Source organism: Pagrus major, chromosome 17 (genome assembly GCF_040436345.1).
Source record: "Pagrus major chromosome 17, Pma_NU_1.0".
NCBI classification, from domain to species: domain Eukaryota; kingdom Metazoa; phylum Chordata; class Actinopteri; order Spariformes; family Sparidae; genus Pagrus; species Pagrus major.
This window is the reverse complement of record NC_133231.1, coordinates 21100542-21115547: the sequence shown is the minus strand read 5'-3', so window position 1 is coordinate 21115547 and position 15006 is coordinate 21100542. Positions and strand designations below refer to the sequence as shown.

The following is a 15006-nucleotide window of genomic DNA, read 5'->3' as shown; positions in this document are numbered from 1 at the left end:
ATCTCAAAGTGTTTCTGTATGCAGTGCGTGTTTTTGTGTCTTACCTGATGGAAAGAAGCCCTGCTCCTGGAACAGCTGCATGACCAGTGCTCGCCTCTGGTCCAGTGTTCGTCGCAGGGAGGAGTACGGCACCTTATCAAACTCCATTTCTGTCAGGATGTCTTCTCCATCCGTGGCTGTGAAAGAGACAAAGAGTTGAGTCTTCAGGTTTATTTATGTCCCTTCATGCCTACTGGACATATTTCATTGCACAATCTCATCTGTTGTTTTGATTCCTGGAAAATAAAGTATAATATATAGTACTCATTCCCAACAAGGGGGTTCTGTCCCACACTAGGGGTTTGCCAAAGCTTGGTGGGGAATCACAAGGCTTTCTTGATTTTAATGGGTGTAAGAAAATTTTTTAAAAAATACATAAAATAGGTTTATATCTCAGGGGGCATTTCATTTATTTCAAGGAAGAAAACATAATAAAAATGTTATTTTTATTTAAGGTTTAGATTATTATTTTAGAATCTCACAGGATAAGGGCTTTGTGAAGACCTGAAGAAAAGAAGCCTATCAAGTATGTATGATTGCTAAATATAAGAAAAAATATACATAGTAGAGACAGAGAATTGTATGCAAAGTTCCTAAAAAATATCAAAAAGTATTAAAAGTTCCTAAAAATATCAAGAAATCTCTGATGCAATGTTCACAGGGAACAATCTGGTGCATTACAAAGTTTTTTTCTACAGAAACTACTTCACGAGTTAGTCATCGGTGAGTATTTAGACTCATCCTTCCATAATATGATAACTAAAATCTTTATGTTCTTACCCAGTTTATTGTTTTTTCTCATTATAATAATCACTTTTGAAAACATGCATAGATTATTCTCACTGGAGGTGAGAGTGACAAAATAAAGCCAACAACAGAGGAGGAATTAATTTCAATTACCCATTTAGAAAAGTTTTTTACTAGAACTGTCTACGTGCTTTTGCTCCTCTCTGTGTATTACCTGCTCTGTCGAAGGTGAAGATGTCTCCCTCACACTTGGCGGCACTTTTAGGTGTGTTGGGCTCCGAGCTGCAGCTTGAGCGTTGCCGACTCTTTCTCTTAGGAGAGACTTGATCGTCCGTGGCTGAGTCCAAATCTAGAAGAGGCACACAGACGAAACAGGACACAGAGTGAGATTCATCTGTGGGTAATTTTCTCAATTAATCGATCAGTTGTTTGGTCTATAAAATGTCAGAAAATGTTATAAAAATATTGATCAGTGTTTCCAAAAGCCCCAAATGATGTTCTAAATTGTCTTGTTTTGTCCACAACCCAAAAAATATTTAGTTTACTGTCACAGAGGAGTAAAGAACCCAAAACATATTCACATTTAAGGAGCTGGAATCAGAGTTTTGACTTTTTATTCCTTAAAAAGTTATCGTAATTACATGCTTTCTTTCAGCAACTATCTGTTGCTGACAGTCGCTGCAGCTACAGTAGTCTAAAAGCATTTAGTCAGAAGATCATAAATATGAGTGAGACCTGTTGAGTTCTTCCTCTTGCGCCGGTAGCTGCCCAGAATGGCACGGGGTGAAGTGGCTAGACTCTGCAGGGTGGGCGAAGGCAAAACCTCCTCAGGCCGAAACTCCGGCAGCTCTGCAAAGCGCTCTTCGAAATACACCTCTGACAGCACCCTGCCAGACCAACACACACACACACACACACACAATATACAGTATATATACACTGTCCAACCATCATATCTGCAGCCTTACAAAAAAGATTCACAAAGGTGTTAACTCACTTGTCCACAGAGTCAAATGTCTTCTTCAGAGGGGGTGGGCGGATTTTGACCTTTTTGGGTGCAGGACCGTCTTTATCAGTCTGTGGGGGAGGCAGGGTGGGTTCTGTGGCTGATGGAGGGGGGAGAGGAGAGGAGGGGAGGGACTCCTTCCATCCAGCCTGCACAGAAGGTTCAGTTTAATGTTATGACTTGACAACAACTTTTTTCTCATTATGTTTGAACTGAAAGCCAGTGTGTGGCACTCCTCTCACCTCTTTGGTGGTTGTGCTTTCCCTGCTCCGTGTGTCAGAGGAGTCGGCTGCGCTGGAGCCCTCCAGGGGTCTGTCAGAGGATGGCGGCTCCTCGGTGGGATATGTTGATGGAGACTCAGGATCGAAGGAGAAGTGGCTGGTGGCTGCGGCTTCTCGCTCCCTCTCCTTTTCCCGCTCTCGCTCTCTCTCTCTGTCGCGCTCCCTCTCCCTCTCTCTCTCCCTCTCCTTCTCCCTCTCTCTCTCTTTTCCTCTGCCTCCTCCTTCATAGCTGCCCACGGGGATGTTCGCCACCGTCGCCTTCACCTTCTGAGGGGTCCTGATTGGAAGCTGGGTTAGTTTGGGTGTACCTGGTGTGCTGCCTGTAAAACATTTAATATGTAAAATCAATAAATAGTTCACTTAAAATGACAACTTTGTGGATCGAGGGTAATATAAACAAATACCGGGTGTTTGGATCTGAAGTGGAGGACTGCAGGGTCTCATGGACCCAGCTGAGCCACTGGGAGGTGCCACTGAGCTGCTACTGCTGGAGGTCTGCGCCTGCCTCTCCAACTGTCTGTCCAAATGCATCAGCAGTTCCGTCTGCCTCTCGGACTGTCTGTCAGTTTGTCGATCTGCGGGTCTGTCCGGAGGCAGGTGTCTGTCTGCCTGTCTGTCCAGATGGAGCTGCGGATGTGGGTGCGTGACTGTGGTGGGGGTCGCCGTGTACTTGGACAGGATGTGGGGGGAAGCGCTGGAGGGGCTGGAGACGGAGTAGACAACGCTGGGGGGCACTGCTGTCATGGAGACCACCCCTGTTGCCATGGTGACGCTAGGTGAAGGAGGGTAGATGGCGGTGACGATCTGGCCGCCTGAGGCAGGGGCTGAGGTGGAGGGCGACGGGGAGTGAGCTGGGGCGAGGAGCGGCGGCTGACCTGGACGAAGGAAACAGGTGACCCAAGAGGACAAATATTATTTTCACGCTCTGTAACACTAACAGTGATAATCCACAACATTTTCACATGATTACATGTCGACATGATTACATGTCGATAGTGCTCATTTATCGCTGATTAGTTAAAAAGATCAGTGATTCATTCTCTTCCAGTGGAAACACAAGCCTGTATTTTTTTCATATCTTTTTCTTTCTTCTCACCATATCTTCTTCTTTGTTGCACTATAAGACTATAGATGTTATTGATAAGTTATCCATTCATGATAAACATTGGCCCACTTAATTTATGGTCGAATGAAAGTTTTTTATACAAATCTGTTTTGGTCAAATAGATTAAAGTTGTGGAATTCAACTCTGTTTAAATGTACTTGTTTTTATTTAAACAAAATGAATTTATATTTAGCAGTGTTATGTATTTGTTAATAAATTAAACTTAATTTCATCACCATTACCTGTTCAAATAGCCTTGCTCAAAAAGGACACACGGTGTGTCCTAAATCCAGACTATGTGCTTATTCTAAGCAGGTTTTGAGTTTCATTAGTGTGTTCATATTAAAAAAGGAAAGTGTACTCAAACCAGTCTATAGGAATACTAGGACTGCAATCAATGTTTATTTTGAAAATAGTGAAAGATTTCCATCCCAGTTACTCAAAGTCCGAGGTGATGTCTTTAATTGTTGTGTTTTGTCCAAAACCCAAAGATATTCAGTTTAATATGATATAAAACGGAGAGAAGCAGTAGACAACAAAACTTGCTGTAATGATTAATTGATAATCAAAATAGTAGACTCTTTTCAAATCTTAGGAAAAAACAAATTGATGTCTATTTATGAAGCTTAATTAGAAGCACCATACCAAAAGATGTCATGAGGTCTTATTTATTGGGATATTTTTTAGCCTCGTGTTTTCTTTATTTAGGGTAGACACAAAAAACAAGTCGAAGTTTTAATGCAAGTTATGAAATGGAAAACTTCAACATTTGCCAGGGGGTGAAATATTTTAGTTTGAGTGTTGGATTTTGTTTGAGTGCTACCACTGCTTTAGCTCACATGGCTTGTTTCATACAATCCTTAAATAACACAGAGCCTATGGATTCAGCTCTCCACATCACTGACCTGCGATCAATGGCTGAACCAGCGTCTGTCCCGGTGGTGCGATGGCTGTGAACCCGAGTGTTGCGAGGGGCGATGGAACGTATGCAGATCCAGCCACTGGCAGGGCTTGCTGTGTGGTGGAAGAGCCTGTTGTTGTGGAGACCAGAGGCAGAGTGGATGGGACCCCTGGAGTGGACTGGACATAAGTGATCCTGGACGGGAGGTACAAAGAAGGAGAGGTGATTAGAGGCGAGAAAAATCTAAATCAAAATGGCATATGGAGAGTGAAGAAGGCGGGATGACATTTTTGTAATGAAACATTTTTTTCAAAAGATGACATAGCGGTGCTAGAAGGTGTTGAGTTACAGTAACGAGCCAGAACAGGAACGAAGGGAACAAAGACATGATTAGGAGGAAAGAGGAAGACAGAAAAAGAAGTGCTGCAGTGAGGGTCAGTGGGTGAGTGTACATCACAGCGAGCAGCACTGGATGACTAGTGCTGTGTGTGTGTGTGTGTGTGTGTGTGTGTGTGTGTGTGTGTGTGTGTGTGTGTGTGTGTGCGCTAGGAGCTGAGAGGTAGTGTGGGGGTGGCAGGCAGAGGCAACTTGGGCCACCAGCAGCATGACTAACACATCCAGAATAGAGCTGCACTGCTACAGCTGCACCCCTGCTGGAGTTTTTGTTTCTCGTATTGTCTGCTCGCTGTGCTTTGAGAAATACGGTCATCAGTGCCATACGACACTATACAGCTTCCTAATTCACGGGATCATTTATCCCAGCTTAAGTACCAGAATGTTACTGGAGTTACTTCAATCCACAAACTATGAGGAAAATACAGCTTTTTATAACAACACCTATAAGACAGTAATCAGAAAAAGCTTAATTAGATGATATTATCCAGATGGAGCTTTTTACCCCACTAATAACCATAACAGAAGTCTATTCAGAATAAAACTGCCTTATTTATTTATTTTCCTTTTATCCATTTAGAAAGGCATTTCATGCTATCTGATATGGTTGAATAAACCTTTTATCATTTGAGACTTCTGATTGCGCTCTAATTTTGGACAAGAACACAATTTCTGTGCATGCCAATTTAAATCCAAGATGGTTGTAGGGGGATTATCTTGGGTGAAGTGATGTTTACTAGTTTAAGGGAGATTGGGAGTCACTGCAAGTCCCATGAGTGGCTGCTGTCTCGGGCTGCAACTAACTTTTTTTCACTGTCGATTGTCTCGATTAATTGATTAGTTAATTGGTCAAAAAATGTCAGAAAATGATAAAAAATGTTGATCAGTGTTTCCAAAGCCAAATGTTTTTTGTCCACAACCCAAAGAAATTTAGTTTACTGTCATAGAGTAAAGAAACCAGAAAATATTAACATTTAAGAAGCTGGAATCAGAGAATTTTGTCCCTTAAATTAGTCAACGATTATTCGATGATCAAAATAGTTGGCGATAAATGTAGCAGTCGACGACTGTTGCGGCTCTACTGTTCCAGTTGTTCCATCTATTCCAAGGTCCTTTTTGTAATTATTCATCCTGGAGCATGAACACAGGACATGTAAACAGCTTTTCTATTTTTAAAAAAAAAATTTTTAAGCAGGTAAGGTAGAAAGGGAAAAAAAGGGGAAAAAAACATCAGCTGCCATTCTGCCAGTGCAAGTGTGTGTGCGCACAGTAACTAACTGTTATGATTGAACAAAGGAAGTCATCAGTTGGATTTTATCATACAGGCTTCCGTGACCTCAACTATAATGTAGGAAGAAACTGATAATAATGGAACCACTGCTGAGATTAACAGTAATCCAGAGCAGAATAACTGATGCTGGCATATGTTCATAAATGGGTGCCTGTTTGTCGGAGCTGAGTCAAGATTTACTGGCACAATTTGTTTACAGAAATCTGATCTGTAGCATGGTTGGGTTCATCTATTGGTTTAAGAAATAGCTTTTAGGCACTTGCCGTGTTTCCCCCACACAGGCTTTACTTTGGCAGGTCCAAGTTAAATGAAATTGTTAAACCAATTTAGCATTTTTTTTTTTACTTTTAATCTGTATCTGTCCGAAAGAACGATGCCATTCACGATCCATGAACTAGTGGACAATTTCCCCTCATTCAATCGCACATGCTCTGCGTAGAAACACAGAGACAGGGAGAGAGAGAGATGTGTCTACTTATGACATCGTTTCAAAAAAGTTTGTAAGTGTTGCTGGTTTGTGAGATGTCCTTCTGCAACACATTGGTTTGATAGTTTAGGGTGATCCATTAACATTAAGCCTCCTCCACATGCGTCTCACTTCTGTTGTGAAAACAGAATCACGGGTGAAAAAAAAAAAAATCTAAAACATGAGGTATTTTTTTGGCGGACTTCATAAAACCATACTGCAGGCGAGGAAAGTAAACACAGCCGACACCTACAGAGAGAGAAACGGAAAGGCAAGGCAAGCCAGTGTGTGTGCACTAAGGCTGGCAACACTATGTAGGCAAACTTTAAAAACGATTCTGAAAATAAACTGCTGAGTTTTTAGCCTCATTCTCAGGTCGTCAAATACAGACGCTTTGGAATGGCTCTGGTCTGATATAAGCAACTCCTCCTCACCCCACGCGCCAAAGTTACATGGTCATTCTCTGGGAAACAAAGTGGAGATCTCCATTACAGAAAGTTCGACTGAAACATGACTGAAATGCCTAAACATTATGGGAACTCTCCCTCACCCCACAGCACTACTGGACAACAGTCAGGAGTTGGAAAAATTATGTCATCAAGGGAGATGAGCCTTCATCCAGACATCAGTGGTGAGAACATCTCTTCCTACCTTAAAATGGGCTCATGCACAGTATTTTGTTTGTAAAAGGGTATATTAAACAGATTTTCTTGCGCATAAGAAATGATAATTGGGATTAGATTTGAAATTTATTACACAGCTATCTTAAGAGGGTGGTACAAGTCACGCATTTAGATCATCACATTTTGTCTTCTGAATGCATTAATGAGAATGTACCTATCTCTCAGAAAGAGAGGTCTGAAATGTTACTGCTAGTTCCTAACTGGATAGAATACCAAAGTGACTTTTATGGGGGGAAAAAATACTTTCGTTAACATGATAGCAACATGCTGAATTGAAAGTACATTTAAGGATGAAGTGCCTGTTTTTAATCCTCTTTCACTGGCAGGTGGGTGGGTTTAGTCTCAGCAAGCAATTACAGAAACACATTTCACAGTCAATTTAGGATAACTGCCACTTCAGCACAAACTGTGAGCTCACAGTTACTTGGAACTGCTATTTCACATAGCATTCATGTTGTGGTCTGTGTACATAGCTTGCCAGATGTTATTAAGTAAGCAGTGGATGCCCTAGAGCACAACAAAAAGCACAAATGGGTGAGTCCAAATTCATTCTTTCATTGCAGTTTGTTTGTTATTCCCTACCTGGTAGGTGCGGGTGGCAGCAGAACAGCCTGGGAGGGAGCTGATCCTGGAGCCACCACAGCTGCTGTGCCAACTGTTACAGGGAAGGGGCTGGCAGGGTGGACTGCTCCACCCTGAGGCAGCTGGGACTGGACCACTGGCATGGGAGCTATCTGGATGATCTGGAGAAAGGCAAATACAATAATGAGTGAGCAGCGCAAGTGGTGTGCGAATGATTTGTTTTTACTAACAAAATATTAAATTCTCATGTGAATGTCGCCAGTGAAGTGCTCACTGACCTTGCTTCCGGTCTGAGCTCCGTTCTGGACAGGAAGAGGTGGAGCCACGATGGGAAACTGTTGGGCAGGGGCTGGCGCAGTCCGTACTGTTGCCATGGGAACAAGCATTTTACTCTGGAGGACTGGAGACTGTGTTTGCACTGAGGCAAAGACAGGAAGAGGGAGAACAGGCATTTTATTACATGTCGCCACAGAATAACTGCTATATGTATCTATGGCACTGTCATGGATTCAGCCTCACTGTCATGTCTCCTGCTCTCAAACTCTCACCTCTAGCTCCTGGGCTGACAACACCCACTGCTGAGCTGGACGTATATCCCGTCAGGGAACCTGTACCCTGCTGCTTCCCATTGGCCAGGGACACGTGTGTGGGTGGAGCTGTGGGCAGGTTGAAGAAACTGGTTGGCTGGCTGAGCTGCTGAGGTGGACTCTTGGGGTGGGTGTTGGCAGGTAGGGTGGGCAGGATGTACTGAACTTGTGTGATGGCCTTACCCCCAGGGGGCGCTAGGGAAGAGGCTGGGAGGAACTGGGGCTGAAGCAGAGGAAGAGGCAGGGGCCCGTTGGTGTGGCTATGCGGTGCTGAAACAGCAGTGGAGGGATGCACCTGCTGCTGGGGGGGCTGAGGCTGGGGAGAGGGGGTGATGAGCTGTACAGCGGGTTGAGCAGACAAAGCCCCTCCTAACACCAAATTTGTCACTACACCACCTGGGCCCACGCCTGCACCTACAGGGTTAGGTGATGATGAGGAGTAGTACCCACCCCCTGTGGCTGCGGCCCCGCCTCCTGGTCCTGAACCAATTAGAAATTGTGGCTGCTGCTGCTGGGGAGTCAGGGACTTCCTCTCAGGTGGATGTGGGCTGGATGATGTGCCTCCGTCTCTGGGTTTGCTGGCGATTGGGAGCGGCGTGCTGATAACAGGACGCATTACATTGGTCACCACCGTAGAGGCCACCCTAACAGCACCAATGCCCAGGAGTGGGTTCACACCCAGTGAACCTACTGATGAGGATGGAGGCCCTCCAGCTGGAGAGGTGGAGATGACTGACTGGCCAGAAGAGAGGGAGAGAGAAGTGGCTTGCACTCCTCCTCCTCCCTCCCCACCAAATGTGTCCTTACCCTCTCCTTCTCCTCTTTCCTTCCTCCTGTGATCTGAAAACCCTCCTCCACCTGATCTCCCCTCATCATAGCGCTTACTGGAAGGGTAAGAGGACAACGAGACGCTCCTGCCATGAGGCGTATGTTGTGAGGAAGATGATAAAGCAGAGGAGCAAATTACTGGAGCAAAAACTCTCTGAAACGGAAGACAGAGTACATACATTTAGAGAAACCATGGATGTAATTGACGGAAAATAACAGAAGGAAAATAATCGTTCAAGCTGGTTACCTTTCGTTCACTTTCGTCTCCAGAACCGTTCTCACTATCACTGTCAGTCACCCGCTCCTTACACTTGAGGTCTATGGAACTGCTAGGATAAGGGTCCTCTGTGGAAAAAGAAAAAATACACTACAGCTACACTTGACATTCCTTGGCTGTACTTTGTGTCTGAATCAGCTCTAAATGACGGCAGATCTTTAAAAATCAAAAGATGGAAGTGGTCAAAAACTGGACACAATTTAATCATGTTAAGAGCCGAGAATAAAACCACATGATGTACAAAAAACCCCAGGACTGTTCTGTGACAGAGTGACACAAAACATCACTGCTGGCATAATCTATTACTTATGATTGATAATCTTATTGTATCATTTGATAAGATTTCTGCATGCAGTTCCTGGAAATTTACACAGGGGGTCAGTAATCCAAAATTTGGTTTCATCAGTAAAGTAGGTCTGATTTCTCACCGATGACATCATCGTCTCCCTCTTCCTCACAGATGACCATGCGCTCCTCGTCACTGGTCATGTCCTCGCTGACCCCCCGTTGGGACTGTGACAGGGGTGGGGCATGACTCGAAAACTGACTGCCACCATCCCCACACATCTGGAAAAATGAAGTAAGAGACTTTATAGCGAAGATGCATTTGAAACAAATTAGAATAGCTTTCTCTAGCGAGGTGCGTTAATGTGGCTCCTGTTTTTTAAAGATTAAATGTAAGAGATGCCCTTTAAATCACAGAAAAATGCCACTGTTACAACTGCCAGCATCAAAAACATTTTTAATTTTTCATTGTTTGTGAGGAGCAGATATGCCAGAAAAAACTATTTAAGTTGCAGTAGCTCCATTGGAAAACAAAGTAGTTTTGTTTTTTAACCAAGTCATGTTTACAAAAACAGCAGTAGAACACTGTTCATGTCTCCAACTGTGATAATGGTCTTCAATTTATGTTAACAAAATACAAAATGCATATTAAACAATCAGCTCTACAGGTCTATAAGCTGTGTTTCATTCCTACCTGTGCCAGTTCTGCCAGGGCCTGTGTATTACCCCTGTCGACCCGCTCCAGGCTGTGCATGGCACTTTGAGAGAAGGCTCGAGGACGGGTAAGCTGGCCGACGTGACCTTCTCCTGCACTCCTTTCAGACACGCCCACCAAACCTGGACCAACCCCCTTCAGCTCCACAGAATGGGGCTCTATCAGGGGGCAAAAAGAGGACAGTTAAAAGACTGGAAAGGATAAATGTTGTAAAAAGGACAGATGTTACAAAAATAAGCCTGTATGTGATATATCATGAGAGCAGAGTGAAACCAACCTGTGGACTCAGACATGCTCCTCTCTCTGATGTCTTTGCCCCCAGGCACCCCACGGCCTTCAGAGCTGGACTTCTTCCTGTCTTTGTTGCACCACTTCCAGTCTGGGTGGGCCTTAAAGTGGGCCTCTTTTACCTGGGAACAGGAAGAGGGACAAGGAGTAAGTGAAAAAGAAACAAAAATACAGTATATGCACAACAGAAAAATTAAGTTGTATGTCACAGTCTTTTTGTCGTTGTTGAAAATTCATCAGTGTACCTGGAAGGCCAAATCATGGTACTTTTGTTTCTCCTTGGGGCCCAGAGCATACCACCACTCCCCAAGGATCTTGCTGACTGTCCTGTTGTCCTGGTTTGGGTGCCGCTGGTGCACCAATGCTCGATGGCGCTTACTGAAAATCATAAATGCATTCATTGGTCGCCGGATGTGATCCTTCTCCCTCTGAAAGAGTGTACAAGAAAAATGGAGAGATATTACATGACAAGTTTTTATAAAAGGAGCATTGAGAATAGCGATGGCCAGGTAGGAGCAGTGAAAGACTACCTTTCCAGGACTGTTCTTATCTCCATCTTTGGGCAGCGCACTGAGGGACTGAGTGCGTCTCTTTACTGGTGATGTAGAGAGGGGCTGCTCCGGTACAACTCCTGGGAGGAAGCTGAAAGGAGACAAAAAACAGCCCTCTGTTTGTAATCTTTATTAGATTTCTCTTGGGGACAATATGCACATACAATCTGACACTTGAGCACTGATTTCTCTTTCCCTCTTAAATTAAAAGAGTCTCCATATCTGGTGTTATTTATCTTAGAGCTTCAAATCTATCACATGTAGACACGGAGCACAAGTAGTTCATCTCCCATGAGATACATCAGCAGTTTCAGCTCACCCATTTCAATGGCTGACAGCCTGGCCACTGCCTTTCATATAGTGATAGAGCCCAGAGATGGAATGCTTTTGTTCCCATCTGCTTTGTTCTGGCATGGAGCTCTTCTGCCCAAATTAGCGCGAGGATACAGAAAATATCACACTCCTTTACTGTATGTGTGGGTACACACAGTACCACACAGAAAATTACTGTGAAGGCTGACTTGGACAAATACATAACCACTTTTATAAGAAGACACTGATAAAGGTATATGTGTGGCGTGTATCTTCATGTGTTCATGTAACTTGACATGACTTGACTATATTAAAAAGAAACCCGGACTTACGGGTCATCCACGTCACTCTCTGTCTCGCTGTCAGGCCTCTCCCTCTCTTCTCCTTTCTCCTTCTCTGGAGGCGGCTCATCAGAGGAGGGGGGAGGCTGGGACAGGGGACCTCTCTCTACAATGGGAGGTGCCTCTGCAGGCTCCTGTGACAGCGCTGCCACCCCCTGACACTCTGAGGAAGAACAAGAGAAGAGATACTTGCTCAACAAAAAGTAAACAATATATGTATTTTATTGCGGTTTTAAAAATGGGATGGATACGTGTGTTCATTACCTGTCTTCAGACTGGCTGCTTGGGGGTGGCTGACTGGGTGTGGGCCCTCTCCTGGCTGAGAAGAAGCATCTGATTGGGTGGGTGCCAGAAAAGGGACCAATGAATGCCAGGGGAAGACTGGAACTGACCGGGGCTCTACATTGGTCCACACTGCAGAGGAAAAGAGCATTGTTTACTACCAACAGATGACACCATCTGATGTCCATAACTTGATTATATGCTTCCCTGCTCAGATATCAAGATGCTATTTCCTTATTTGGGGAACAAATCAGGGCTCTCGGTGCAACACTCCCACCAGCAATGCATTCCTACTCCAGTCACCAACTTTAATCATTTTTATAATTAGTTTGTGATGTTACCATACATCTTTTTTATTATTTAGGAGTGATAGAACCACAAATAAACAGACTAAAATCAGTGATAAATGAGAGCCCACTGCTTCTGAGTGTAGTTCCACTGGATGCACAGCACTACTGGCCTTTATTTTGGCCAACTAACATCTGGGAACTAGATAAATGTAATGCATACAACAACATCAGTACTTTGAGAACTACAGAGAATAATATCAGTGCTGCCACAGAAGCACACCTCCAGCCACTTAACTGGTTAAATCACCCCGACAACAGCAGATGTACAAAAGGACTGTTTGTTCTCAATAACAGGTTGGATGGAGGACAGAAGCTGGTACACTCTGAACCATCATAAATTCAAAAAGGGACTGGATAACTCACCTTATCTGTATTTATATTATTAAAAACAATCTCTTAATAATAATGCTTCTCCAAAAAAACTTTCAAGTACCAAAATATGTCCTTTTTAAAAATATGAGCTTTTCAAAACAGGTTCTGTCTGTTATTGATTCAACGTTTTAGGATTACATTTCGCTAAAAAGATTAAGGTAAATAAGGATCCTGTACTCTCATATAAACAGTAACGTAAGTGACATGGACTAACCAAACATGCTTAATCCTTGGCGAAGATACTGAGGATTCTCTGATGAGAACATGGTTGAATTCAATCCTTGCTGTGAGTCTCCCAAAAAGAATAATGATATGTCCTTTTAAAAATCTCTCGTCTTCTACAACACACAAAAATCCGGGTAAGTAAACATCTTTAATCCAAAAAAATCTCGAGGTGATGTTGCTGGGAAGCTCACAGATGACGACAAGTGCTCAATGGTGTCTGTATCCGTTTCATCCCTACAGGTTGCAGTCATCATTCACAATAATTACTGCATCGTGAGGATTTTAAAGATGTGTCATAAAGAGGTATGCTTTTTTTCAGTTCCAATGCGAGTAAAAATGAAATGTGTCTGTCAAGTAGAGTCCATCTCTCCGTATCGCAGAATGCCGCAATCTAATAACGCACACGGAAGAGTCAAACATAAGTGGACAGAATGTACTATAAACGATTACAATAAATCACAAAACTTTAAGAAATCTGTGAGAATGCATCAGCGTATAGACGACCCACTGATACGGTGATTATGATCGAAGGCAGCGATCCTCCTCCCTTTGGTCTAATTACCCCCGATGCCCTCTCTCCCTGTTTGTTTACATTACTACAGCAGCTTGGCCACGAAGGGGTTAACAAGGCCTCGAGCACATCCACGGCCTCGATTAGAACATCCGCCCGAGATATGCGCAGTCTTCCTGGGCCATGTCTAACCTCGCTGTGCGCTACAATACAGCTGTAGACAGGTGGGCTCGGCGGGTATCAAGAAGCACATAAAGCTCCGGAGTAACACAGCTAAAGGTCTGCTGTAAGAGGGCACCGTATCGATCAGGCTAAACAGCACTGCAACAAGCAAATTGGGGCGATCAAAGCTAAGGTGATTCGTCTACTTGGCGCTTGGAAGAGCGACGTGACAATCCTCTTTCTGTCCAAGAATACGCTGCTTACTTAAACTATGATACTCTCTGATTCAAATAATAAACCACAGCTGATTTAGCTGCCTCTTGCAACAACCGGAGCTTCAAGTGCACCACTCCAAATTGGACCAACCTCTCGGGAACGCCCCTGGTCGTGCACCCGCCGCACAGACAGAGGCAAAAGAAACGCGATTGTTCTCATGTCTCAACTACAAAGGCGTATTCACACGTATTGGCTTGCCAAAATAATCCAGCGATGACTGTCTGACAAGTGCATTTCATCAAATACTAACTTGTTTTTCCCGTTACCTGCTCCCAGATCTCCACTATGCACCTGTCTTAACCTGACAGATAACACCTACCAAGATCCAAAAATCACCTATTAAAGGGCAGCGACCAACACGAGTTTATCCGTGTTTACAACGCATAAGCAGATGTCGTTGACTGTAAATCTGGTGCATTCATCCATCACCCAGTGCTTACAAGCTCGCTACCCATCAGGTTTGAATATCAAAGAGCTTCAAAACACTAACTCTACTACAAACTAGGTTAGCTGATCTCTGCCCAGTGTCTAATTGTACCAGTTCCTATCCTACCTGGCCAATCTGGCCACAGACCTGACGTTAGCTAGCAACTGATGAGTCTACAACACAGCGATAAAAGCCACCGCGGTGAAGACTCCTGGCTCCAGTCAGCGAGCAGAAAGGGGGGATCAATCGCAGTTTTATTTTTCTTTCGCCTCCTCAAGGCAGCAACCGAGTGGCTGGTTAAAGATGCCCTGATCGTGGACCCGCACCCGACGGGGGGGCTTTATAAGAAGCGATACAGTACGTTAGATTGAAGCCGTTGGTGAGGTCCGTCCGTCTGCAGCAGGTTAGCTAGCCACTTCGTGCGGACGACATCGGCGCGCACACCGTCCAGTTCGGTTAATACTTGGCGTTACGAGTGTTGTTTTGGTCCAGAAAAGTCCTCGTATCGCATCTCCACACCTCCCAGCCCGAGTTTACTCCCGTAATTTTGTCTCGTTGTGTCTCTCGCAAGCCTTGGCCCTTTCTTTCTCTTTCCCTCCCTCTTCCTCTTGTTGTAAACTAGGCTGCTTGCCCCCCCTGTACTCGTCCCCCTCCCCTCCTCGTCCTGTCAACCTCGCCCAGCCTTGTCCCGCCCCCTTCGGCGAATTCCACTCTACTATTGGC

General features: G+C 44.3%; 1 protein-coding gene across 2 annotated transcripts in view; it reads right to left on the bottom strand.

Moving 5' to 3' along the window:
- cicb (capicua transcriptional repressor b) overlaps positions 1–15006 on the bottom strand; it is a 37405-nt gene that overhangs the window by 2115 nt on the left and 20284 nt on the right. Inside the window, exons 3-20 of one of the 2 annotated variants that reach the window (XM_073484904.1) lie at positions 11943–12092; positions 11670–11841; positions 11005–11116; positions 10720–10902; positions 10464–10596; positions 10166–10344; positions 9615–9753; positions 9157–9254; positions 8043–9063; positions 7773–7912; positions 7495–7655; positions 4084–4274; positions 2478–2948; positions 2035–2393; positions 1784–1941; positions 1522–1682; positions 1001–1135; positions 45–176 (exon numbers count right to left, since the gene is read on the bottom strand). In XM_073484904.1, coding sequence (XP_073341005.1) covers positions 45–176; positions 1001–1135; positions 1522–1682; positions 1784–1941; positions 2035–2393; positions 2478–2948; positions 4084–4274; positions 7495–7655; positions 7773–7912; positions 8043–9063; positions 9157–9254; positions 9615–9753; positions 10166–10344; positions 10464–10596; positions 10720–10902; positions 11005–11116; positions 11670–11841; positions 11943–12092 — 4095 coding nt within the window. The remainder of the gene's footprint in view (positions 1–44; positions 177–1000; positions 1136–1521; positions 1683–1783; positions 1942–2034; positions 2394–2477; positions 2949–4083; positions 4275–7494; positions 7656–7772; positions 7913–8042; positions 9064–9156; positions 9255–9614; positions 9754–10165; positions 10345–10463; positions 10597–10719; positions 10903–11004; positions 11117–11669; positions 11842–11942; positions 12093–15006) is intronic. The other variant, XM_073484905.1, reaches the window with a different exon arrangement.